This window comes from Cervus elaphus, chromosome 1 (genome assembly GCF_910594005.1).
Source record: "Cervus elaphus chromosome 1, mCerEla1.1, whole genome shotgun sequence".
NCBI classification, from domain to species: domain Eukaryota; kingdom Metazoa; phylum Chordata; class Mammalia; order Artiodactyla; family Cervidae; genus Cervus; species Cervus elaphus.
The window spans coordinates 58,158,370-58,183,015 of NC_057815.1; the positions used below are offsets into that span (position 1 = coordinate 58,158,370).

Here is a 24,646-nt window from a genome sequence, read left to right on the forward strand (position 1 = left end):
ACTGTAGCCCACATCAGGCTCCTCTATCCATGTGGTCTCCAGGCAAGGATACTGGAGTGGGCTGCCATTGCCAGTTCAGAGATGGTGACAAAAAAAGCAAGAGCATGGTTTCTGTGAACGTGGATGCGACTCCAGCCCCCAGTATTCACCCAGTCGCTCACCCCACACACTCAAGCTCACCCCCTAAAGAGTAGACAGGAGCAACTTGAAACCCAAACCCTTGGCCTGTGGAAAACATGCAGAACTCCCGAGGGCCTCCCCCGGAAACGCGGCAGCTCTTTCAGCTGACAGCTGACTAATCTCCATGCCGGATAACTTCCGAGCAGGGGAGAAGCCCGATAACTTGTGAACCCTGTGCGGTTGAAAGGCAGCGGCTTCCTCTCCGAGTCCTCACACCAAAAAGCGGTGGATGCCTTTCTCGGGTCACGGTGTTTGGACCCTCCAACTGTTCAAGTGCCAGAGTCAAAAATAAGGAACTTTCCTCACTTCATTGTTGCCTTTCTGCACAGAGGCTCATTCACTAGAATGTCAGAGGAGAAACAAAGACAGCTGACTCTTTTCTCCCCTAGTGTCTATAATTAGATTCTCATGGAGAACTTGGCGGCAACAGGGCTTCGCTGGACAAACACCTCCCCCCTCAATACACACGCGCACACGCGCACACACACACAGTGTCTCTCTCCTCACTCATCTCGACGGAGACCCACACAAAGCAGTCAGTCACTTACCCGCTTCAGCCACGCGAAATGCTTGTAAACATCAATGTCCCCATCCATGCTGGGCACCCATGTCAGCAGTTAGATTCCTTGGTTGAAAAAGCCCTCTTTCTGGCCAGATACCAAACTCTCTCCTCTTTCTTGCCTCTGCCCCCTCCCCCTCAGGAACGTCAAGCCGTGTTCAGATTTCCCCACGTCCCTGGCCTGCGTCCTTCAGCCTTGCCCTGAGAGGTTTCAGAGACACAGCAGCTCAGACCAGACTGTGCTGCTCCCGTATCCGCCCCCACAGACGCGCACAGGCACCAGCTCTGGGACGCAGAGCCTGCAGAGTGAGGGAACCTAGCAAAAGGTGGGGGAGAAAGACAGACTTGGACAAGAGTTGTAAACACACACACACACACACACACACACACACACACACGGGAACATTCTTTTTGGTGATAATACCAGAGGCTGCCAGAGGGAAACAGTCCTGAAGAAAATTCCTCGTCTGGCTTCCCCCTTCTGGAGTGGCTGGAACTCATTAGGGAGAGACCCCGGTTTCCTGTCTCTGCTCCATTCTGCATTTACCCAGAGGCTCCCAGCTGCTCTTGGTTTATCTGGGACTGGGGAGAGGACTAAAAATAAGCGCAGCTCTTGGAGGACTGCTGGTTCCCACACACAGCCTGACCCCCACCCAGCAGCCCACGCCTACCCCTTTTCCTCCAGGCCGGCGTCGGACTGTGCCCTGAGGGAAGTTGATCGTTTCCAAAAAAGAACAGATTCAGAACCAGCTCCAGTTTGGCTTCTTGGCCCAGCTGGGGGTTTGCCAACCTGGGCGCTGGCGGCACCATCCCGTGTTGCCGCCTTGGAGAGCTGCAGCCAGCCATCGCTCCGGGGCTCCCTGGGGCCGCATTCTGCACGGGGACAGGTGGGAAAGAGCAAGTCCCAGGCCTGCCTCGCTGGCGGTCCCCACCCCAGACGTGTGTCCGTGAGGTCTAGGGAGCGCTCCGGGTAGGAGCCCTGGGAAGGCAGTATCCTGAAGAAACGGGAGCTGGGCCTGCCTTCCTACTAGCAGGTCCCATGCTGGCTTTCCAGGGTGGTCTCCCCAGCGCTCCCCACATGCTGCCCCCCTCCTCTTCACATTCCCACCTCCTTCAAGAGCTCTCTTAAAAACAGCTTTTCTCCCTTGCCCAGCCCGCAACGTGTGGCTGTTGGCTCTGACTGGTTATGAAAGCGGTCTTTGATGTGGGTGCAAGGGGAACTGTGGTTACATGCAAGGGATCTGAGCTCCACTGCTGTAAATGACTTGCAGACACATATCTTGTGACTGCGTGGGCCTCCCCGGTGCACCTTGGGGGTCAGCAGGGAGTTTCCTGGAGCTCCCAGACTAAACAGAAGGCATGCCGCTTATCACGGTACCTTCGCTGTCCACAACCCAGAAGCAGGGCCTGAGGACAAAGCAGAAAACAAGCACAGTCCCCCGCAGGCTGGCCCCGTCCGCAGAGAACACAGAGGCGGCAGGAGGAGGGCTCTGGCCAGCAGCTGGCACGAGGGGGAGGAGTAGATTCCTGGAGACACACCCAGATCAGAGGCCAGAAAGAAAAAGCAGGCTCAGCGGCCCATGCCCTGAGCTCTCGAGCCTGCTTCTGGCCTCTGGCCCAGTTACAGAGTGCAGTGCGGGCCCTACTTGCCGAGGTCCCCTGACCTGGACTAGGGCAGGATGTGCTAGTCAAGATCCCTAAGGTTGCAGGGGTAGCTAGACCTTTTTTTTCTTTTTTTCTGTCTAAAAACCTGGAAAAGTCTTCATTTGGTCAATACACATTTGCCCAGCATCCAAACCAACTGAAACCAACTTCCTGCTCTGGGCAAATGAAGAATTTCCACATGGCATGTATTAAAGGTATTTCTGGGGCGCTGGGGAGGAAGAAGCAAAGTTAATTTGAGGATCTGTACAGGGAAAGGCCTGTACATCCTTGGAGAAAGACTGGTATCCTTTGGAAGGTTCCAGTGTGAGAGGAGAAAAGAGGGGACTGGGCAGCAACGTAGCTGCCTCCCACTGCCCGTGGGGGCTGGCTCCCTGGTACCCAAGCCCCTCCCCACATCACTGCCGGCCCTGTGGTACTCAACCACACCTGTTCCCACTTCAGACAGGAGGACACGTGTCTGAGCTCTGATTCACAGCCAGCACAGTTTCTACACCTAGCACAATTCTTAGCACACAGTAACAACTTCAATGATCTTTGAATGAAAGAATGAAGCTCAAATGGTTAAACTGGCAAGATAAGCCTGAAACTACTTGGAGGGAATGAGTTTCCCAGAGGTAAAGACGCTTGACTCAGAGAGGAGAGATAGGGTCAACTTCATCTATTAGCTCAACTCAGGTGTGATGAACTGGAGGTTGGGGGGGTGGGAAAGGGGGAGAAAGGGGAAAGAGAAGAGGGAGGGGAGGAGGAAGGGAAGGGGAGGGAGGGGAAGAGAGGAATGGAAGGGGACAGGGAGAAGGGGAGGGAAGGAGGGAATGGGAGGAGAGGAGCCGGACAGGAGGCAGGAGGAAAAGAGAGAGGAGAGGAGGGTGGAAAGGAGGAGGGAGGAAATCCAGATAAACTGCAGCTAAATTCTTGACATATTTTTATGGTACCCTCATGTAGCAATTCTTACCTCAGTTCTTTTTTTTCCTTTGAAACCCTAAATTTTATATTGTAATCAACTCAATCCACAAATAGCACTCAAAAGGCTTAGGATCAAACCCATAGCTGCACCCCCTCACTCAGAAGGCCACCCAGCCAGGGGCTCCTCACAGTGAGTCACAGAGGAGCTTTGGGGGATCAGACAGGCCCTTGACTATGTCCATAAAATGTATACAAAGCACTAGGAGTATGTATAAATCACTATTTCTCTGAAATAGTTTTCATCAGATCATCAAAATGATCCATGACTCCCCAAAGATTGAAAGCCTGGGTTTTATCCCACCTAAGTAGTTACTTGGAAAGGATTAGGCTGCTCTTATTAAGCAGGGTGGGGGTGGTCCCACTTCTACTGTACTGCTGTGAGGCAGAGCCTCAGGGGCTCCCTGGATCCATCACTGGAGAGAGAAGTCTTCAGGGGCCACACAGGATACACCAATAAGATTCATTACAGTGACCCTATAGCCCTCAGAGCCTTCGCAAAAGCAACTCAAGGTCAGTGAGACTCAACTCATTACTGTCTGGAACATGAAGCAGCCAGCTGAGGGCAAAGAGCAGGCACCTGATCATTTGCGGGAGTGAAAACACACCTACGAGGTCAGAGCTGTCAGGGAACTCATCCCAGGGTCCAGTGGGGAGACCTCAGGAGAGCTGCTTATCTGGCTGGAATCCCATGTATGCTGGAATGACTGTGGATGGAGTTCTGAGATCTGCTCCTCCTGCTGGTGGCCAGGAATCAGGCACAACTATGGACCGAGAATGGTCACGAGCTAGTCAGCTGACCTCTCGCCTGCATCCTGAGCTCCAGCTCAGGGCTGAGCCTTGGCCTCTGGGCCATGGTGATAGGTGCCAAGACACCCTGATACGTCAGACACAGGCTTATGTCCTTCGACAGGCACGCTGCACCGTGAGCCTACCTCTGGGGAGAGGAAGGGACGGCCTGAGGACACCGGTCCTCTGGGCTGCAAGGTCCTGCTTGTGCAACAGCATCCTGGCCCCACAGCCCAGGTGCCCACAGTGTCCAGGCATGAAGACCCATCTCCAAAACGGGTAACAGAAGGGGTGGCACACTCTGCCTGTAGAGGGCCAGATGGCAAACGTTTCAGGCTTTGCGGGCCATCTGGTTTGTTACAGTCGACTCTCATTTACAGCACAAAAGCTGCCACAGCTAACGTGGAAGCCAGTGAGGGTGGCTGTGTTCCAGTGACAATTTTTTTGTGTGTGTGAACAGTAAGATTTAAATTTTACATCATTTTCACATCACAAATTAGTCTTCTTGTGATTTCTCATCAATCACTGGAAATCACAAAAAATCATGCTTGGCTTTCAGGGAATAACAGATAGGCAGCAGGCCAAATACAGACCCTAGATTGCTGACCCCCGGGTGAGGATGATGTCTGTCTGTCTCTCTCTCTCTCTATAATGAATCTCTAGGGACAGAGGGCACTCTTGTAAAAATGCAGATTCAGGCCCAGCAGGTCGGGAATCGGGCCCGAGACTGGGCATGGCTAACAGTCTCCCCAGTGATGCTCATCCTGCCAGTCTTAATGACCGTATTTGAGGAGTAACAGGAAACTATTTTCAGAAGTTTCTTGGAGCACAGGCTACTGAGCAGTTTGCCTAAAGTACAACTCCTCCTGAGCCTTCCTACCTGCCTGAAAGGGAAGGACACCCGGCGCCGTGGCTGTGGCATGCCCTCTTTGCAAGCAGAGGGTGGGCGGGTGTCTACATGCTCAGACCTCAGGTCATGCTAACCCGGCAACATCGCCCACCACGTCCCCTGGGCCTGGAGCAGGAAATTGAGTGGGGAAGGATTTATTTGCTCTTCCACCAGTGTTTGCACATTCTTGCTCATTTATAAACATTGGTTCTTAGGGACTGAACTAGTCTCAAGTCAGGTCTGAAAGAGTCCAGATCTCCAGAATTTTAGTAAGGTACAATTACTTGGAAGAAGGCAAAAAAAAGAAAAAAGAAAAAAAAATTCCCAAATTCAGGAAAATTAAAACTGCTAAGTTTGTAATGGCTGAAGGCCCCCAGTCTGGGGTGTTATGCCAGGAAAAAAAAATATTTTCAAAGTCCCCAAGGTACAGGAAAACTCTCTAGGACAGGGCCTGAAAAACACAGGTCAGGAAATGGGAAATGGAGAGCCATCCTAAGTAATAGCGCGCCAGTAAAAGGCACTGGGATTAAAGGTGTCTGGAGAGAGCGTCTTAGCTTTGATAATGGAAGGTCAGGTCTGTGCTCCCAGGACCAGCAGACAGCCCTCTGGTCTCCTCCCCCAAGGAGAAGGAGGGGAGCACACGCAGTGGAGGCATCCCAGGCCCACCCTTGGTCCACTGGATTCCAAGGAAAATAATTCTTTTTGCCAGCTGACTCAGGTACACTGTCCAGCAGCTTCATTAATGAGAGGAGCTTATGTCCTCTTTCAACGTGGCTGGCGGGGGATGGGGGGAAACAGGCAGCTATTTTCTCACAGAAAGCGGGTTCCTTGAGCTTTAGACTTTCCAGCATTTGTCCCTGACTCCCACCTAGTGGCTTTTTCCAGTACTGCACAGAGACAAAGGCCCTCCTCCAACCAGCACACCAGGCCAGCGTGAGTCCATTGGGAGAGAAAAGTCTGAGCTCTCAGGTTCACACCTATGGAGGGACACACACTGGAAACTAACTCACAACGCCTTCTTTTTTTTTTTTTTTAATGAAAAATAATTCACCAAATTTCCCCTTTTCTAACATCCAGAAAGCCAACATCTTCCTATAAAACTTCTGCCTGTAACTTTCAAAATGAACATGTTTGCCATACAAATACCCCATCCATCTCTTACTCCAAGCCCTGGGTGGAGGACAGAGATACAGAGAATTGCAGGGCATGAGAAACTCAAGTTGACAGCTTATAATTCATAAAACAGCTTCTCCCCACCTTTTTTTTTTTTTTTCTAAACTCCTCTGGCTTTTCAATATGGTGAACAGATTTGCTCTCCTCTGGCCAGAATGAAAGACTGCAGGCCGACTCTGGCAGAAACGCAGGGCCTTTGTTTGAGGAGCTGCCATCTGTGACAAGGTGGCTGTGTGGATGGGGGTCGGGGGGTGGCCGTGTGCCCTCCTGGGCCTGGTCTATTTCCTTGTTTCTGGAGAGACTGGTTAAGAAGGTAACTGAGGGCACATGATGAATATCTGATATATGGACTGACAGAGCTGAGACCCAAGATGGGGTTCACTTCTCCAGACCAGCTGGGCAGGCTCAGAGGAGGCTCCCCAGTCAGGGCATCCCATTTCACCGCTCCAGAGATGACGGCCTCGGCTGAGCCCTGACATGGAGCAGCTATACCAAGAGAGGCTCCCTAACCTGCCTCTACTTTGCAAACTTAAAGGTCCAGACGGAGGGACTTCTCTGGTGGTCCAGGGGCTCCACATTCCCAATGCAGGGGGCCCAGGGTTCAATCCCTGGTCAGGGAACTAGATCCTGCATGCTGAAACTAAGACCCGGCACAGCTAAATAAATAAATATATTTTTAACAAAAGTCCAGACTGAGGAAGGCAGGGACTGATGGCTACCAGGGGGCTGCTCTAAAGCCCTTAACCTGCAGGACTGGAATGCGTGGCCAGATCCTACAGAGAGATTGTCAAACCAGCTATTGTTTCCAGTAGGGAAACTGAGTCCCAGAAGAGGGAAACGAGGTTCACCCACATCCATAGAGCTGGCCTTTTGGCTCATCACTCCCTCCCACACTGCCTCATCTGGTCCATTCCCTTCCACCTGAACACGCCGAGCAGGAAAACTGCAGCCTGGCCAAGGAGAGCCTGGGTTCCCCTGGGGGGCCAGGCTTGCTCCATGAACCCTACTTCCAGAAAGGAGCACAGAATACAGTCCTTCTGGAGGGTCTCTGCCAAGCTCTCCCCTTACCCACCCTCCCCTCTGCTGCTTCTGGGTTTACTTGTGTTTCCTCAGACTTTAGCCCCTAAAACCTTGGGTCTTCACCAAAAATCCCGTAGACCCACATCTGAACTGATTAAACAATGGGACAGTCTGGTGCCTTGTGGATGAAGAATGTGTGTACCCAGCTATTAGAGAAGCCCCCAGAGATGCTCCATCTGGAGACTCTGCTGGCTCTGGTATCGCTTGGGCAGCTCCCAGGAACCAGGCTCACTGGGTCTAATCACCCCTCCCTTTCTCACTCAGTTCAGTTCAGTCGCTCAGTCACATCTGACTCTTTGCAACCCCATGGACTGCAGCACACAGGCTTCCCTGTCCACCACCAACTCCCAGAGTTTGCTCAAACTCATGGACATTGGGTTGGTGATGCCATCTAACCATTTCATCCTCTGTCGTCCCCTTCTCCTCCTGCCTTCAATCTTTCATAGCATCAGGGTCTTATTGGTTGGCTTCTCACTAGTTGGCCGTTTCCAGACCCTTACGGGCTCCACTCTCCCTGAGGGCTTCACCCCCAGGTCACCACAAGCTTATCTGCAGGGAGGGAAAAGAGGCGGCCCCTTTTTGGAACTTGGCTCCATTCCCATTAAAGCAGAGATGCTGCAGCCTTCTGGCATGGGCCTCAGCTTCATCTCCTGCAGGTCCTGACCCTGAGCTTGGCCTGGTCTGCCAGCCATGAAAGAGGGGCTCAATCTTATACTGCCAAAGGGTGGCCTCATTGATGCTACTCTGCAGGCTAGGCTCCGTGAAGCCTGCCTGCCTTGGACTTCAGGAACCTTTCCCGTACAAAAGCCCCGTCCAAAGCTCCCTGGTGTGCCACCAACTTTGAGGATAAGCCCAGAGTTCAGACTCAGATACTAAAACTGTGCCCCACAGAGTTTACAGAAGCTAATAATAGAAATTCTTGAATTTGTCTTATAGAACAACAGATAAGGGAATAGCTTGTTAAAACTCTTTTGCTTATAAACTGCCCTCATTGATTAAGCTCACTTGGTTTCTTTCTTTCCTTCCATTTCCCTCCCTTTAATATCTTTCCAGCTTCATGCAGCCCAGCTGTTTTCCAATTACTTGGAATCATTACCTGACCAGCATGAGCTGGGCAGGGGCTGGTTGGCACCACCCTAAAGCTGACTCTGTGCAGATGTCTGAACAAATGACCTTTTCACGTCAGAGGATTGGAAAACTCCACCCTCAGATGATGCTAAGGGTCTCCATCTCCAATATGTGGAAACATGAACCCAAACACACCTGCACAGAACATGGATTTCCTCACAGTCACCTCTCCCCTAAGACCACCCTCAGTTCAGTTCAGTCCAGTCACTCAGTCGTGTCTGACTCTTTGCGACCCCATGAATCGCAGCCCGCCAGGCCTCCCTGTCCATCACCAACTCCCGGAGTTTACTCAAAGTCATGCCCATCGAGTCGGTGATGCCATCCAGCCATCTCATTCTCTGTCATCCCCTTCTCCTCCTGCCCCCAATCTCTCCCAGCATCAGGGTCTTTTCCAATGAGTCAACTTTTTGCATGAGGTGGCCAAAGTACTGGAGTTTCAGCTTCAGCATCAGTCCTTCCAGGGAACACCCAGGACTGATCTCCTTTAGGATGGACTGGTTGGATCTCCTTGCAGTCCAAGGGACTCTCAAGAGTCTTCTCCAACACCACAGTTCAAAAGCATCAATTTTTTGGCTCTCAGCTTTCTTCACAGTCCAACTCTCACATCCATACATGACCACTGGAAAAACCATAGCCTTGACCAGACGGACCTTTGTTGGCAAAGTAATGTCTCTGCTTTTTAATATGCTATCTAGGTTGGTCATAACTTTCCTTCCAAGGAGTAAGCGTCTTTTAATTTCATGGCTGCAGTCACCATCTGCAGTGATTTTGGAGCCCCAAAAAATAAAGTCTGACACTGTTTCCACTGTCTCCATATCTATTTCCCATGAGGTGATGGGACCAGATGCCATGATCTTAGTTTTCTGAATGTTAAGCTTTAAGCCACCTTTTTCACTCTCCTCTTTCACTTTCATCAAGAGGCTTTTTAGTTCCTCTTCACTTTCTGCCATAAGAGTGGTGTCATCTGCATATCTGAGGTTATTGATATTTCTCCCAGCAATCTTGATTCCAGCTTGTGCTTCTTCCATCCCAGCGTTTCTCATGATGTACTCTGCATATAAGTTAAATAAGTAGGGTGACAATATACAGCCTTGATGTACTCCTTTTCCTATTTGGAACCAGTCTGTTGTTCCAGGTCCAGTTCTAACTGTTGCTTCCTGACCTGCATACAGGTTTCTCAAGAGGCAGGTCAGGTGATCTGGTATTCCCATCTCTTTCAGAATTTTCCACAGTTTATTGTGATCCACACAGTCAAAGGCTTTGGCATAGTCAATAAAGCAGAAATAGATGTTTTTCTGGAACTCTCTTGCTTTTACGATAATCCTGCGGATGTTGGCAATTTGATCTCTGGTTCCTCTGCCTTTTCTAAAACCAGCTTGAACATCTGGAAGTTCACGGTTCATGTACTGCTAAAGCCTGGCTGGGAGAATTTTGAGCGTTACTTTACTAGCGTGTGAGATGAGTACAATTGTGCGGTAGTTTGAGCATTCTTTTGGATTGCCTTTCCTAGGGATTGGAATGAAAACTGACCTTTTCCAGTCCTGTGGCCACTGCTGAGTTTTCCAAATTTGCTGGCATATTGAGTGCAGCACTTTCACAGCATCATCTTTCAGGACTTGAAATAGCTCAACTGGAATTCCATCACATCCACTGTCTTTGTTTGTAGTCATGCTTTCTAAGGCCCACTTGACTTCACATTCCACCCTGCTTATCCCATAAATACTCCAACTCCCTCACCTTCAGTGAGGTAGATCTGAGACATATTCTCCTGTCTTCTCACTTGGCTACCTTGAGAATAAACTCTTTCTTGGCTGTAAACTATGGTACCTCAGTGTTTGACTTGCTGTGTGTCAGACAAACAAATCTGGTTGGGTAACAGTACTGTTCCTTTCCCAGGTGGCTCAGTGGTCAAGAATCCACCTGCCAATGCAGGAGATGCAAGAGATACAGGTTCAACCCCTGGGTCAGCAAGATCTTCTGGAGGAGGAAATGGCAACCCACTCCAGTATTCTTGCCCGGAGAATTTTATGGACAGAGGAATCCATGTGGTCACAAAAAGTCAGACACGACTGAGCATGCACTTCTCCTAGAACAAGGGAATCCAGACCCTTTGTTCCCTTTATCACTGAAGCCCCCGAGGGTGTCTCCAGCATAGAGAGCCCCCCACCACACCCTTCCAGACCTAAAGCCTACTCTTCATCATTCTATTGGTTGCCCAGAAAGGGAGGATCCTATTTTAGGCCCCAAAGCTTTGGAGATATGCTCACAATCCAGTACCCCTGAATTCTGGGCAGTTCTGTTCCACTTGTATCTTTACCACAAGTCTGGTCTGTTTATAACTATTTCCACGCCAAGGACCCTTGCTGCTGATGGCCACTCTGTGCCCACCTCTGCCAGCACTCAGCAGAGGAGGAACCAGCCCCACTGTAAAGAAACACAGCTGCGCTCTTGGGCTTGGATCTAGGTTGCGTTAACATGGCTAAACGCACCAAGAAGGTCGGAATTGTGGGCAAATACGGGACCCGTTATGGTGCCTCCCTCAGGAAAATGGTGAAGAAAATTGAAATCAGCCAGCACGCCAAGTATATCTGCTCCTTCTTATACACCATGGAATATTACTCAGCCATTAAAAAGAATTCATTTGAATCAGTTCTAATGAGATGGATGAAACTGGAGCCCATTATACAGAGTGAAGTAAGCCAGAAAGATAAAGACCAATACAGTATACTAATGCATATATATGGAATTTAAAAAGATGGTAACGGTAACCCTATATGCAAAACAGAAAAAGAGACACAGATATACAGAACAGACTTTTGGACTCTGTGGGAGAAGGCGAGGGTGGGATGTTTTGAGAGAACAGCATCGAAACATGTATATTATCTATGGTGAAACAGATCGCCAGCCCAGATTGGATGCATGAGACAAGTGCTCGGGCCTGGTGCACTGGGAAGACCCAGAGGGATCGGGTAGAGAGGGAGGTGGGAGGGGGGATTGGGATGGGGAATACATGTAAATCCATGGCTGATTCATGTCAATGTATGACAAAAACCACTGTAATACTGTGGAGTAATTAGCCTTCAACTAATAAAAAAAAAAAAAAAGAAAAGAAACACAGCTGCCCACACACAGTCTTTCTGACCACAGTGCACTAGGACCAGAGCTCCCTCACCACTTAAGATGTAAGGGCAGGGGCCCAGGACTAGCCTGCTGTTTGCTGTAAGCACCAACCACACCCCTGCGTCCACCATGGCCCCTTCAGCAGCCCCTGTTTCTGTGCACTGCAGTCGCCATCATCTGAGTCTGAAGATCCCCGTTGCAGCTACTGATGAACAGAAGACGGCGATTCCTACCACATGATCCTCTTCCCTCTCACCACAGCTAATTATTGGCCCTGGGGTGGACACTTGACCCAAAAGCAGCTAATCCATAGCTGAGCGTAAGTGAAAATGTCTTTAATTTCTATTTCTTTTGCATTTAACATTTCTTCATATACTTGGAGGACTTAGTCCAAAAATTCTGAATTAGGTCAAAGAGATTCTCTCCTTCAGGGGTTAACACACACAGAAAACATGAACTTGTCAGTCAACAAGACGACTAACATCAAACCTAAAGGATGTGTGGCAGTCACTGTGAGCTATCTTCCTAAGGGCCATTCGTTTCCCCCACTTTTTGGTTCCTTGCTGACAGAGGTTCCCCTCCACTGTGATGAGAGTGCCAGCCTCCCTTGCAGCTAGGGTATGCACATGCAAACAAATCCTGACCACTGGGACCATATGGGAAGCTGCTGGGAGGTTTCAGATAGACGTTTTCCTCCCTAGTTTATAAGAAGAGGACATGTTCTACCTCTAGACACAACTGTATCTGTGTGAAGGGAGGCTGCCCAGAACTGCAAGTAGCCTTCTTGCAACTTGCCCTACTTCTTAGGGCAGCAGTACCCCAACATTTTTAGCACCAGGGACCAATTTCATGGAAGACAATTTTTCCATGGGTGTGGGTGGGGTGAACGGTTTCAGAATGATTCAAGCTCATTACCTTTATGTGCCCTTTATTTCTAACCTAATGCTGCTGCTGATCTGACAGGAAGTACTGGTCTACAGCCTGGAGGTTGGGGACCCCTGTGTTAGGGGACATCCCTGAGGAAATACCAACCCCTGAGGATGGGGAGGGAGAAAGATACGAAAAGTCAGTGTCTTTGAGGTCATCCCAGAGCCACTGATTTAACCCTGGGGCCACCCATCCCCTGGACATATATTAGTTATATATAACTAATACATGTATTATTACTTATATGTTCATTACATATATATTAGTTATATGTTAGTAACATAACATATAACGTTAGTGACATATAAACCTCCTTACTGTTTGTATTTTATTGAGAAAGAATCCCTACTGAAAGATGTCATGAGGCAGGGCTGGGTCATGCTAGGCCAGATTATGACAAGTGAGGTTTATGATGAAAGAGAACAGTGCAAACATCTAAGGGATGCACAGATACCATGAATGAGAAATGAGAAGGCACAAGCTTGGCTTCAAGCTATCTTATTAGTTCCAATTCTGAGTCACATGTGTTTTTGTGTGTTTTTTTTTTTGGTGGGGTGGGTAATAATTCACGTGAGTCTCTGTGGTTTAAGGCAGTGTTTTACAAACTTTAAAGTGAATATGAATCACCTGGAAATGGTTCAGTGGATTGGGGAGGGGAGAGGCAAAGTCTAACTTTTTTTTTCTTTAAGACAAGCTATCAGGGGATGCCAAAGCTGCTGGTCCATAGACTACAATTTGAACAGCAATACATTCTAATTAAAAGTACCAATCGAGACTTCCCTGGTGGTCCAGTGGTTAAGAATCTGCCCACCAATGCAGGCGACAAGGGTTTGATCCCTGGTCTGGGAAGATTCCATATGCCACAGGGCAGCTAAGCCCGTGCCCCACAACTACCGAGCCCAGCTCCACAAAAAGAGAAGCCACCACAATGAGAAGACCACGCATGGCAACTAGAGAGTAGCCCCCCTCACCACTACTAGAAAAAGCCCACACACAGCAACAAAGACCCAGTGCAGCCAAAAATAAATAAATAAAATTTTTAAATAAATAAATAAAAGTACCAAGCTAAGGCAATCTAAAATTAATCTAAAGAGGAGCTGTGGGTTTGTTCACTGCCTTGAATTCTATTTCCATACAGATAAGACCTGCTATGGACTGTGTGTGTACCAGATTGTAAAATGACTTTAAATCTGGGAAAACGAAAATACACACAGGTGGTCTCTGTCCAGAATCAAAACCTTAACAACCAACCCTGGTATCTTGGAATGTTTATATGAACTTTTGACCTCCCCCCTCAAAATACACCACTCATAGGTTGCTGATGGCCATAATTACACCAGAAGATTTATGAATGCAACAACTTTTAGAAACATCTATCCCAAGGCAAGCATTTCCCCAACTGTTGTAAACAGCCACCAAAACAGATCTGCAAATCTGAACGCAAGCTGTTTTCTGGAATGGATCTTGCAAAACCAACCACCACCATGACTGCTTTTAGATCCAAAATAGCTTTTAAGGATCTCTTTTGGTAAATTATAAAAGTTAGATCCTTATTTCATACCACACACTAAAAAGACTGCAGATGAATACAAATCAAACTATAAACCTACTGGAGACAGTATACAGGTGAATATTATTTGATCTGAGGTCAGGTAGGGCCTTTCTAGAAAGAAAAGAATCTCAAACAGGAAAGACTGATAAAATTACAATTCTTTTATAATTTTAAAAAAAAAAAAACCTCACCAAAAACAACATTTAAAAACAAAAGTGAGGAAAAGGAACACCACAAAGCAAAGAGCTAGTAAAAAGTCATTAAATATAAGAAAAGCACTAAAACCCAAATAGGGTCAGGGAGGCAAGAATATAGATGCTAACAGATCAGACTACAGCAGGCACAGCCAAGACACTCAAAATAATCACTGGGTTGTGTATGTGAAGAAAATATTAAAACTATTTTCTTAACCAGTCTTTTAAAAAGGATCTTCTATCTGGGACTATGTTTTATAACTTACATACATTAGGACAATTCTCCATACATGAATATGTATATTTGGAGAATGAATTTTTTTTCATATTGGGGTATGAGATCAAAAGTTTGGAAACCATACAGAAGAATAAATATTAATAAGCTTATTTTAAAATTCAGCCTTTCTACTAAACAAAGAAATGGAAAGATAAAATGAAACTCTTTTTCCTCTGAAATTAGCTGTTTTTTCAATCTTAGTGCTTGTTGTTGATCAGGATGTACCTCAAGCCCTGCCAAAGATAATAGAAATGGGCAAAATCTTTCTGAAAAGCGGTCTGGAAAAAATGTGTCACAAGGCTTAAAGATATTAATACCTTTGATCAGAGTTTGCCAGACTTAGCAAACTGCACGAAACACACTTATTAAAAAATATTGTTTATCTAAAATTCTAACTTAACAGAACATCCTGCATTTTATCTGTTAAGCCTGCTTTAACTATAATTCTACGTTCACGAGTCCATCTGAAGAACATATTTAGAGATAAATATTTCTAGACAAAGTCTCTACAGCAATGCCACGCTATTAGTGAAAGATTAAAAAATATCTCAATTCAATATTAGAGGAGTGGCTACATAAATTCTGGCACATCTGTGCAAGGTAAATATACACAGTCACTGCACATTATGTATTGGTAGTCTGTCTTTATCCTGCTTCATGCAGACATTCACAAGTTTTGCTGAAGAAATGTTCAGTGTTTCCTGCCCTGCACTGGCTAGAAATGGTACATATTATACAATACATGTGCACCGTCTCACCTTTCTAAAGTTTAATAAGCTCTGAGTTCTAAAATGCATCTAGACCCAAGGATTCCAGGCTGATGAATTATGAACCTATATCATTTTCTTGAGGCTTCATAAAAATTTTCTGTGAACACTGCAGCCTGAGTCAGCACTAGCAGGACTGGAAGGAGGGACAGATGTCCATGCCAGGCGTAAAGTGAGCTAGAGAGTCGCAGCCGCACAAAGAGGTGAGCAGAAGATGGTCAGACACGACAGGGCAGAAGCCAGGACCAGCAGCATAAAGCAAACACAGTAACAGGCAGAGAGGGCCTCTCTAGGCAGGCAAAGGGGATCCTCTGCTGGGGAAAAAGAGGACTAACCTACCTAAGCCATTCCCCGGCAATTTCCAACCTAGTTAAAAGAGCACGTGGAGGGCTTCCCCAGTAGTCTAGTGCACGGGTTTGATCCCTGGTCTGGGAAGATCCCATGTACCACAGGGCAACTAAGCCCGTGAGCCACAACTACTGAGCCCTTACTCTAGAACCTTCGAGACCAAAGTATTGATCCCACACGCTCTGGAGCCCGTGCTCCATAAGAGAAACCACTGCCATGAGAAGCCCCCACACACAACTGGAGAGTAGCCCTAGCCCCCACCACCACAACTAGAGAAAGCCCGCACGCAGCAACACGGCCAAAAATAAAGAAGCAAATAAATAAATAAAAAGTGCCTGTGGAGAAGCAGGTGGGGACTTCTATCATCAGTCTGAGAGGACCACCAAGAACCACCTGCATGTGAGGGAGGGATAAGAAGCTGGTCTGCAAACCAGAACTATAACAGGCCCACCCAAGACCCCCCAAGACCCCCCCAGGAGCCTTCACCTTCCTCTGTGGGCAATCTCGGTTGCTGCTGTAACAAATTACCACAAACTTAGTGACTTGCAATGACACAGATTCATTATCTTACCATTCTGGAGGTCAGAAGTCTGAAATGGTTCTTACTGGGCTAAAATCAAGCTGTGGGTAAGACTGCTTTCCTTTCTGGAGGAGAGGCCAGTTTTCCAGCTCCTGGTGGCTGCCTGTATTCCCTGGTTCTTGGCCCTTCCACCTTCAAAGCCAGCAGCAGTTGGGGGGTGGGGGGGTGAGTCCTTCACCCATCCCATCACTCCAATGCTGACTCTTCTGCCTCCCCTTCCTCTTACAAGGACACCAGTGATTACACTGGGCCCACCTGGATAACTCAGGCCACTCTGCCCACTTTAAATTCAGCTGATTAGCAACCTTAATTCCACCTGATTCCTTCCCTTCCACCATGTATGGAAACTTATTCCCAGGTTCTGGCAATCAGGATGTAAACATCTTCAGAAGATCATTATTCTCCCTACCACACTGGCATGGGCATGTTACAGAACCCTGGGTTGACAGCCTATGTAATGAAAATATTGAACAACACATATCATGACAAAGAATTCATCAGTGTTCAGAGGGAAGCATGAGGATGTGACTATCGACAGACTCCTAAAGAGGAGGAGCTAGGCACCTCAGATAAACCTGATGGCATTCCACAGACTCCATGACTATGCTCCCCCACCCAGGCCATGGGCCTACTCACCGAGGTCTCCTTGAACCACTCCTTTATGTAGGCAGCTGTGGGGCCCGGGATCTGGCTCAGGAGGGCTGCCCTCTCCTGAGGATGCTCCAGCATCTCCAAGGCCAGCCTCAAGTCCTCGACGAGATGGAGCACCGGGAAGGGGTTCATGTAGGAGGCTGGGGAGGCCGGTCCGGGCTCACAGGTACCATCGCTAATATCTGCCCCTGTTTTAGTTCCTGGAACGAGAGAGGTAGGAACCTGGGTGAGAATGGTGGATGCCATGGGCAAGGAACTGGTAAAGAGCAAAGTTAATGAAAGGGGAAGGGAGAGGGACCGATCAGAAGACTACATGACCACTTCTGCCTTGCAGAATCACTCACAAAGTGAACTTTGCAGGAATAATCTTCATCCTGGGTTGGGCATGAGAGAGGAGATGACTGTGCCCATTGTGAGTGGCTGGGGGAAGCTCACATGCTCAGACAAGCAGGAGGGCACAGCCAGACCTCACCTGCGACCAAGTGCTTGTGTGCTAAAATGGTGAGACGCCAGTCCCAGCTGTGAGATGAATAAAAGTGTCTTCTTTGAATTTAAAGTGGTAAACTGTATGCACAGAGAGCCGCATATCCTTGTGTGCGCATTCCACCCCCCTCACCCCAAGGTGGATCCTCACTCTGGGTTGGTCTAGTGACTTGCTCCGATCAACAGGATGCAGAGGAAGTGATGCTGTTTGGGATCTGGTGAGGAGAAGTGAATCAAAATCTTTCTAGATCTTCCCAGTTGGGTGATTCTATATCCTCTGATACACTCACATCTTTGACTTGTATTTAACACTGTGTGTATCCATATTTCATCTCCCTTCATGGACTGTGAAGTCTCTGAGGGCAGAGCCCCTGTCATCATTGGCTGACACAGTTATGCCCCCTGCCCAGTAGACTGTGAGGGGGAACTGGCTGGACGTCTGTACACACACTTGGATGAATAGCTAAGAGGAAGAAGGCCTGGATTTCCACGGAGATCTGGGATACTGGGTCAGCTTTTTCTAAATTGGTATGTCCCAAATAGGACTGTGTTTGCCTTTCAAAACCCCACCATTAAAAAAGAAGAAGAAAAAAAAAGTCTTCTTTGCATAGATGGTGATATATTTTCTAAACCAAAACTGGGGCAACAGAGTCTAACAAAGGATTTCTGTGCTTTCATCAGTTAAGAAACATTTTAGAAAATATGGTTCATGGTGGAATTTCCAGGGCATTTGAATTGTTTATAAAGCCAACAGAATAAAATATTTGAAATCAGGACTCTTGCTGGAAAATGTGGGCTGTAGGGCCACCACATCCACGGTTACACTGCAAGCCTGTCGTCTAATTCCAGGTTCCTCTACTCTTTTCAAAGCCAACTTCCTACTTGCCATGGCAGTCTTTGGAATGAGAAATCCACACAGAAGGAAACAATTACTTTTAGATTGCTGGTTTGCTTTCTGAAAGTGCAGGTTAGAGGGAATTATGGATCACAATCCACAAACAAGTCCGTGGCTCTGGGGAGCTAGGAGACGGCCTTGTTACCCCACTCTGATGTGTGCTCAGCACTTTCTGGCTTCTACAAATCCAATTAAGAGTTGCCTAGGAAAGGTCACAGTCAAAAACTTCAGGAAAGAAAATGGACAGAAGTAGAGCAAGACCCCCAGTCTCTAAACAAATGCTAAGTCATGCCTCTCCATCCTGAACACACTCCAACACACACACACATTTACAAATGTAGGATAAGTCAGGCCAGAATTATGTGGGAAGGCTGAGATTTTCATTCACTTTCTATCAGTGAGGCCTTGGACAAGTCCCTCCCATTCTGTGGGCCACTCCCTGCCCCCAAAGCCTTGGGATTTTTTCTTACCATTCAAATATTGTATGTGTGTGTAAAGGTGTATGAATGCATGTGTATCTGTGTCCATTTTTGCATGTAATGTGTACATACATAAAAGACTTTAATTTCTATTTCTTTATAATTTACATCAATACACAGGCTCAGAAAATGGTCCAAAATGGTGAAACTCCTTAGACCTAGCACCAGCAAAGGTAACAATTACCCAGAAGACTCAATTCCACATGCCACACAGATTCTCTACAGCCAACTGACTGCTATGGAAAAACTACAATCACAGAGGGAAACACAAAAACAGGACTATCAGACGCAACAAATAAGAAAATGCATACCGGCAGGTCCCCCCGAGCCCGGGCGCGAGGAGCCGCCGGCCGGAGGCCGGGTCGGGGGGATGTGGAGCCGGCGCTGCGTCCGCCGCGGGTCCAGGCCGAGGGCGAGCGAGGGCGGGCGCCGGGCCGCTCGGCCGCCCTCCCCGCCTCGCGCCGTAGCGCAGTCCCAAGATGGCGGCCACCATGAAGAAGGCGGCTGCAGAAGATGTCAATGTCACTTTTGAAGATCAACAAAAGATAAACAAATTTGCACGGAATACAAGTAGAATCACAGAGCTGAAGGAAGAAATAGAAGTAAAAAAGAAACAACTACAAAACTTAGAAGATGCCTGTGAGGACATCATGCTTGCAGATGATGACTGCTTAATGATACCTTATCAGATCGGCGATGTTTTCATTAGTCATTCTCAAGAAGAAACACAAGAAATGTTAGAAGAAGCCAAGAAAAATTTGCAAGAAGAAATTGACGCCTTAGAATCCAGAGTGGAATCAATTCAGCGGGTGTTAGCAGATTTGAAAGTTCAGTTATATGCAAAATTTGGGAGTAACATAAACCTTGAAGCTGATGAAAGTTAAACATTTTATAAATTTTTTTTAATTTGTTTAATAAACTTGGAATATTGTTTAAAATGATAATTTCCCTTCTTCAAATGAAATGGAAAGCAAAACTTTTTTTAAATTTTTCATTTATTTAATGGAAACTTGCCTATTTTCACGTCTTGCTTATTTATTTTATATTTTTAAAAGAAGACAGTATTCATCTATGTATTTTGCATAACAATTATATCAAGTGTAGGGGCTTTATGTCATGTTATTAAAATCAGTTAAGCAATAAAAAAAAAAAAAAAAAAGAAAATGCATACCCTCATACCTGGGTTTAACAAATACAGAAGTGACAATAACAGAAGGCAAGATGTTGATCCCTAAAATCCCTCTCAGAAAACAGCAGCTCACCTAATAGAGTTTCTCTTTGGGGGCAATCTCTCAATTACTTTATCTTGAACAATAAAGCATTCTTTGGAGAAGACAGATTAACACAAAGGGCTTCAGTTTTATATACATACTGAAATCCTCTACAGATGCCAGAGTCTCGCCTCCAGGGCTCCAGTTTGATTGGTCTGAGGCTGATCTGGGATAACAAAAAGCTCCCCAGGTGACTCCAGTGTGCAGTTTAAGTGGAAACCATTGACTAGCAAATCAAATTAATCAATGCCAAGTTTTGATATTGAGAGAGGACACCCCTGAGAATTTTTATCTGAAGGACATTAAAACCAAAATTTAATACAGATTCAGTAATTGTTAGGGGGAGATGAAACAACCTACAATGCAAGTATAGGATTTTATTGAAAGCCTTTCAATGGTCATGTTCAAAAGCAACTAAGTATGTGTAGCAGTTATTAGGATTATTCAGAAATGTTTTGGATCTCTACGTAAGCTCATACTGGGACAACACTTCTGCCTCTTGAAGCTACTCACAGCCACATGACTTCCTCTGACCAATAAACATGAAAAGTGACATTGTCACTTCTAGAAGAAGGTCTTTAGGAACCAGAACACAATTCCTTTTATCTCTTTCACTTGCTCCGGCCTCTGGCAATGGTGGGAACTGAATCTACCCATGTTCCAAAGAGATGATGACATAGACCAGAGCCCTAAGCAGACCCGGGGCAGTGGGGGAAATTGTGGTATAAGCTGTTTCAAAGCAATTGATCTTGTGGGACTGTTTGTTACTGCAGCATGATGACTAGCCTGTCTTCATTTACATGATATATGTTATACAATTCAGAAATACATATATACAAACAAGGTAAACTTTTTAAAAATGATCTTCATCATACAAATGGGGTTCTTCGACATAAGATGAAATAACTGATGAGAGCCTTGTATGTGAATTTTCAAAGTGCTGTGTTTACAACCACTTAAAAGTAAAAATATGGACTCTCAAACTCTGCACGTGAAAAGCATGATGCATGTTGGTAGCTCCAGCACTACCTGGGAGTGTGGTGCAAATGCAGACTCTCAGGCCCCACCTCTACATTTTATCGACAGCCCCAAGTGCTCTTCAACTGCTCTGGGATGCTATATTTTTATTCAGAAACTAGCTCTTATAATGATAGAAATAGTTACGTTCGGATAAAGGTAAAGTGCTTGAATAAAAGTATTATTTAAAATGTGTTGGTGAGACAAAACATTCACAATTGTTTACAAATTAGTGCCTATAAATAAATACACATGTGATTAAATCAATATTATGAGTACTTGTCTATTTTGGAATATATTTGGACATATGTTTTACCTAAAGGAAAGTAAAAAATGAAGATACAGAAACTTTAATGAAAGGACAAGAAAGCATGAGGAGAGAACAGGAAAATTTGAAAAAGAACCAACTGGAAACCAAAACACAAAGAATACAGTTACTCAGGTTAGAAAATTAAGTGCATAGGTTAAACAACAGATAAGAGAATTACTGGAGTGGAAGGTGGAAGAAGCTATTGAAGCAGAGGCAACAGTGAAAAAGAAAATGGTTATGGATTTGTCACCAATAAAATTTTCATTCAGGCTTCCCTGGTGGCTCAGTGGTAGTGAATGTGCCTGTGAACGCAGGAGACACAGGTTCCATCCCTGATCCAAGACGACCCCAACAGTCTGCGGAGCAACTAAGCCACAAAAATTGAGCCTGTGCTCTAGAGCCTAGGAGCTACAACTACTAAGCCCACATGCTGCAATTATTATTATTTTTTTTTAGTGACACATTTGTCTCCACACATGGTTACCTTTTTATTTACGTGGTGAAAATTTTGAAGATCTGCTTTCTTAGCAACTTTCAAATATACAATACAGTATTGTAAACTATAGTCACCATGCATACATTAAATCTCCAGGACTTATTCATCTTATAACTGCAAATTTGTACCCTTTGGCCAATATCGACCCATTTCTCCCAACACCCCCTGGCTTCCAACAATCAACTTTCTGTTTCTATAGTTCAGCTCTTCTAGGTTCTACATATAAATGAGGTCATTTGTCTTTCTCTGTATGACTTATTTCACTTTGCATAGTGCTCTCGGGATCCATACAATATATTGTCACAAATGGCAGGATTTCCTTCTTTTTATGGCTAAATAATATTCCATTGTGATACACACACACATATATGTGTATATGTATATATATTATTTTTCTTTTTTTCTTTATCCATTCATTGAAGGACCCTTAGGTTGTTTCCATATCTTAGCTATGATGAGTAATGCTGTAAAGAATATGGGGGTGTAGATATCTCTTAGAGACAGTGATTTCATTTCCTTCAGACATATGCCTAGAAGTAGAATTGCTGGATCACATGGTAGTTCTATTTTGAATTCTTTTGAGAAACCTCCATACTGTTTTCCACAGTGGCTGCACCAATTTACATTTTCACCAGTAGTTCTCACTAATTCTCTTTTCTTCACATCCTCACCAATGCTTCTATCTTGTCTTTTTTATTATAACCATTCTAACAGGTGTGAGGTGATATCTCATTGGATTTGCATTTTCTGATGATTGGTGTTAAACACGTTTTATTTCTGGGCTCATGATTCTTTTCCTTTGGTCTTTGTGTCTATTTTTATGCTAGTCCCATGTGGTTTGGATACTATTTATCATTGTTTAGTTGCTAGTTATATCTGATTCTTTTTGTGACCCTGTGGTCTGTAGCCTGCCAGGCTCCTCTGTCCATGGGATTTCCCAGGCAAGAATATAGGAGTGGGTTGCCATTTCCTTCTCCACATGCTGCAATTATTGAAGCGCCTGAGAGCCTGTGCTCTGCCACGAGAGAAGCCACCACAATGAGAAGCCCATGCAGCATAATTAGAGAAAAGCCTTCGCAGCAAGAAAGACCCAGAATAGCCCCCCACCCAAAAAAACAAAACAAAAAACTTCAGTCTTCTCAGTTTAAAGACACACATTGAGTCCCCGAAGGGATACATTAAAACAAATCCTCGCAACAACACAGTGAAACTGAAGAACAAAGATAAAAGAAATTTAAAAGCAACCAGAGATAAAAGATATTCTACAATTAGACTGTCAAAGACTTCTCATCAGCAATAAGTCCCGATGACCACAAAATATCTTCAGGTAGGTACCAACGTATAATCTGTACAAGATATACTACTACTCAAGATTTAAGAATAAAATGAGGACATTTTTCACATAAATGATGCATGCAATTTATTGCTGGCAGAGTACTTCTGAAGGGATTTTAAAAGATCTACTTCATGAAGCAGGAAAAACTGCACCAACCAAAAAGGAGGGGGATAAAAGAATCAACTCTGTCAGAGAAGTTGTTTAAATTGTTCATTAAACAAAACAAATACTGTCAGTTTAAAAAACACACATGGCAGGGGAGGGGGGCAGCTCCGAAGAGTGGTTGAACCCAGGGTCTGTTTCCCCAGGGCCAGCTGCAGCCGCCCCCTGTCTCTCTTCCAAGACAAGCAGAAGAAAGAGCATGTGAGAACACAGTGAGAAGAAAGTAGTCCACAAGCAGTTAGAGAGGTCTTACCAGAAATCAACCCTGTTGGCACCTTGATCTCAGATTTTTCGGCCTCCAGAACTATTTTCCATTTCTTTTGATGCTCTTCAGTGGTATACACTATGACAAAATGCATATGACAGGAGTATATATAGTTATTACTCAGGCGGAGCCTTTGAAATAGAGAGGAGCTGTAGCTTCACCCTCAAGACACAGATCTCCAGCCCCCTGGGCACCATCAGACATCTCCACTGAAGACCCAGAATGGAGACCACTGGACCACATGTCCTGTACATTCTCTAACAACTACTCAGACCTAAGGTCTTTATTTCAACATTTTTCTTTGACAGCTAAGACTAGTTTATGAAATATGGGATGATGAAAAAAACTTGGATTTTGAGATCCAATGGATCTAGTATTTTTTCCTAATTATGCTTTCCAATTAATCTTTCTATGCCTCAATTTTCTGTCTGTAAAAAAGGGACAGAAACACTGTTTATCTTTCACAATTTTCATAAAGATTAGGTAAAATAATGCATTATGATATCTGATAAAAAATAAATGTTCAATGAATAGTAATAAATAGCACAATACTCGGGGGACTATAAATAAAGCTGATACCAGAATACAAAACAATGAAAGACGGGGCACTGATGGGAATTAAAGCATTATAAGACTCATATACTACTGAAGAGGAAGACAAAATTATTATTCTACAAAGATATTTGTATTTCACCTTTGTGGTAAGGATTCATGCTAAAAATGTAAGGATGAGCATTAAAAATACAGAAATAGATGTCTGACTTCCTAACAGAGACATAAAAACAACTTGATCAATACGACAGAGGCCAGCAAGGCAAAATCAAAAACAAGTTTTAAAAAAAAAGTTAAAAAGAAACAAAAACATAAAATGGAGAAATAAGCACATACCTACCTATATACTCCCCTTCAAGGATCACAGTCTTGTCATGGCAAAGGGGCTTGGGTAACTGAATGAAGCTATGAGCATGCTTGCAGCCACCCAAGACAGATGGGTCATAGTGAAGAGTTCTGACTAAACATGGTCCATGGAGGAGGGAACGGCAACCCACCCCAGTATTCTTGCCTAGAGAATCCCATGGACAGTATGAGAAGG

At 45.5% G+C, this 24,646-nt stretch overlaps 2 protein-coding genes across 15 annotated transcripts in view; one reads left to right on the forward strand and one right to left on the reverse strand.

Moving 5' to 3' along the window:
* PPFIBP2 (PPFIA binding protein 2) overlaps window positions 1-24,646 on the reverse strand; it is a 161,860-nt gene that overhangs the window by 87,851 nt on the left and 49,363 nt on the right. For 12 of the 14 annotated variants that reach the window (XM_043904032.1, XM_043904057.1, XM_043904023.1 and 9 more), the window contains one exon: window positions 16,825-17,039. In XM_043904032.1, the coding sequence (XP_043759967.1) occupies window positions 16,825-17,039 (215 nt within the window). Of the gene's footprint in view, window positions 1-1,410; window positions 1,848-16,824; window positions 17,040-19,007; window positions 19,133-24,646 lie in introns of those variants that run through there. The other 2 variants (XM_043904075.1, XM_043904120.1) reach the window with 2 other exon arrangements.
* On the forward strand, window positions 19,176-19,836 carry LOC122694857 (prefoldin subunit 4). The gene has a single exon (XM_043904186.1). It carries the CDS (start codon window positions 19,176-19,178, stop codon window positions 19,578-19,580), a length of 405 nt encoding a protein of 134 aa, XP_043760121.1. The 3' UTR covers window positions 19,581-19,836.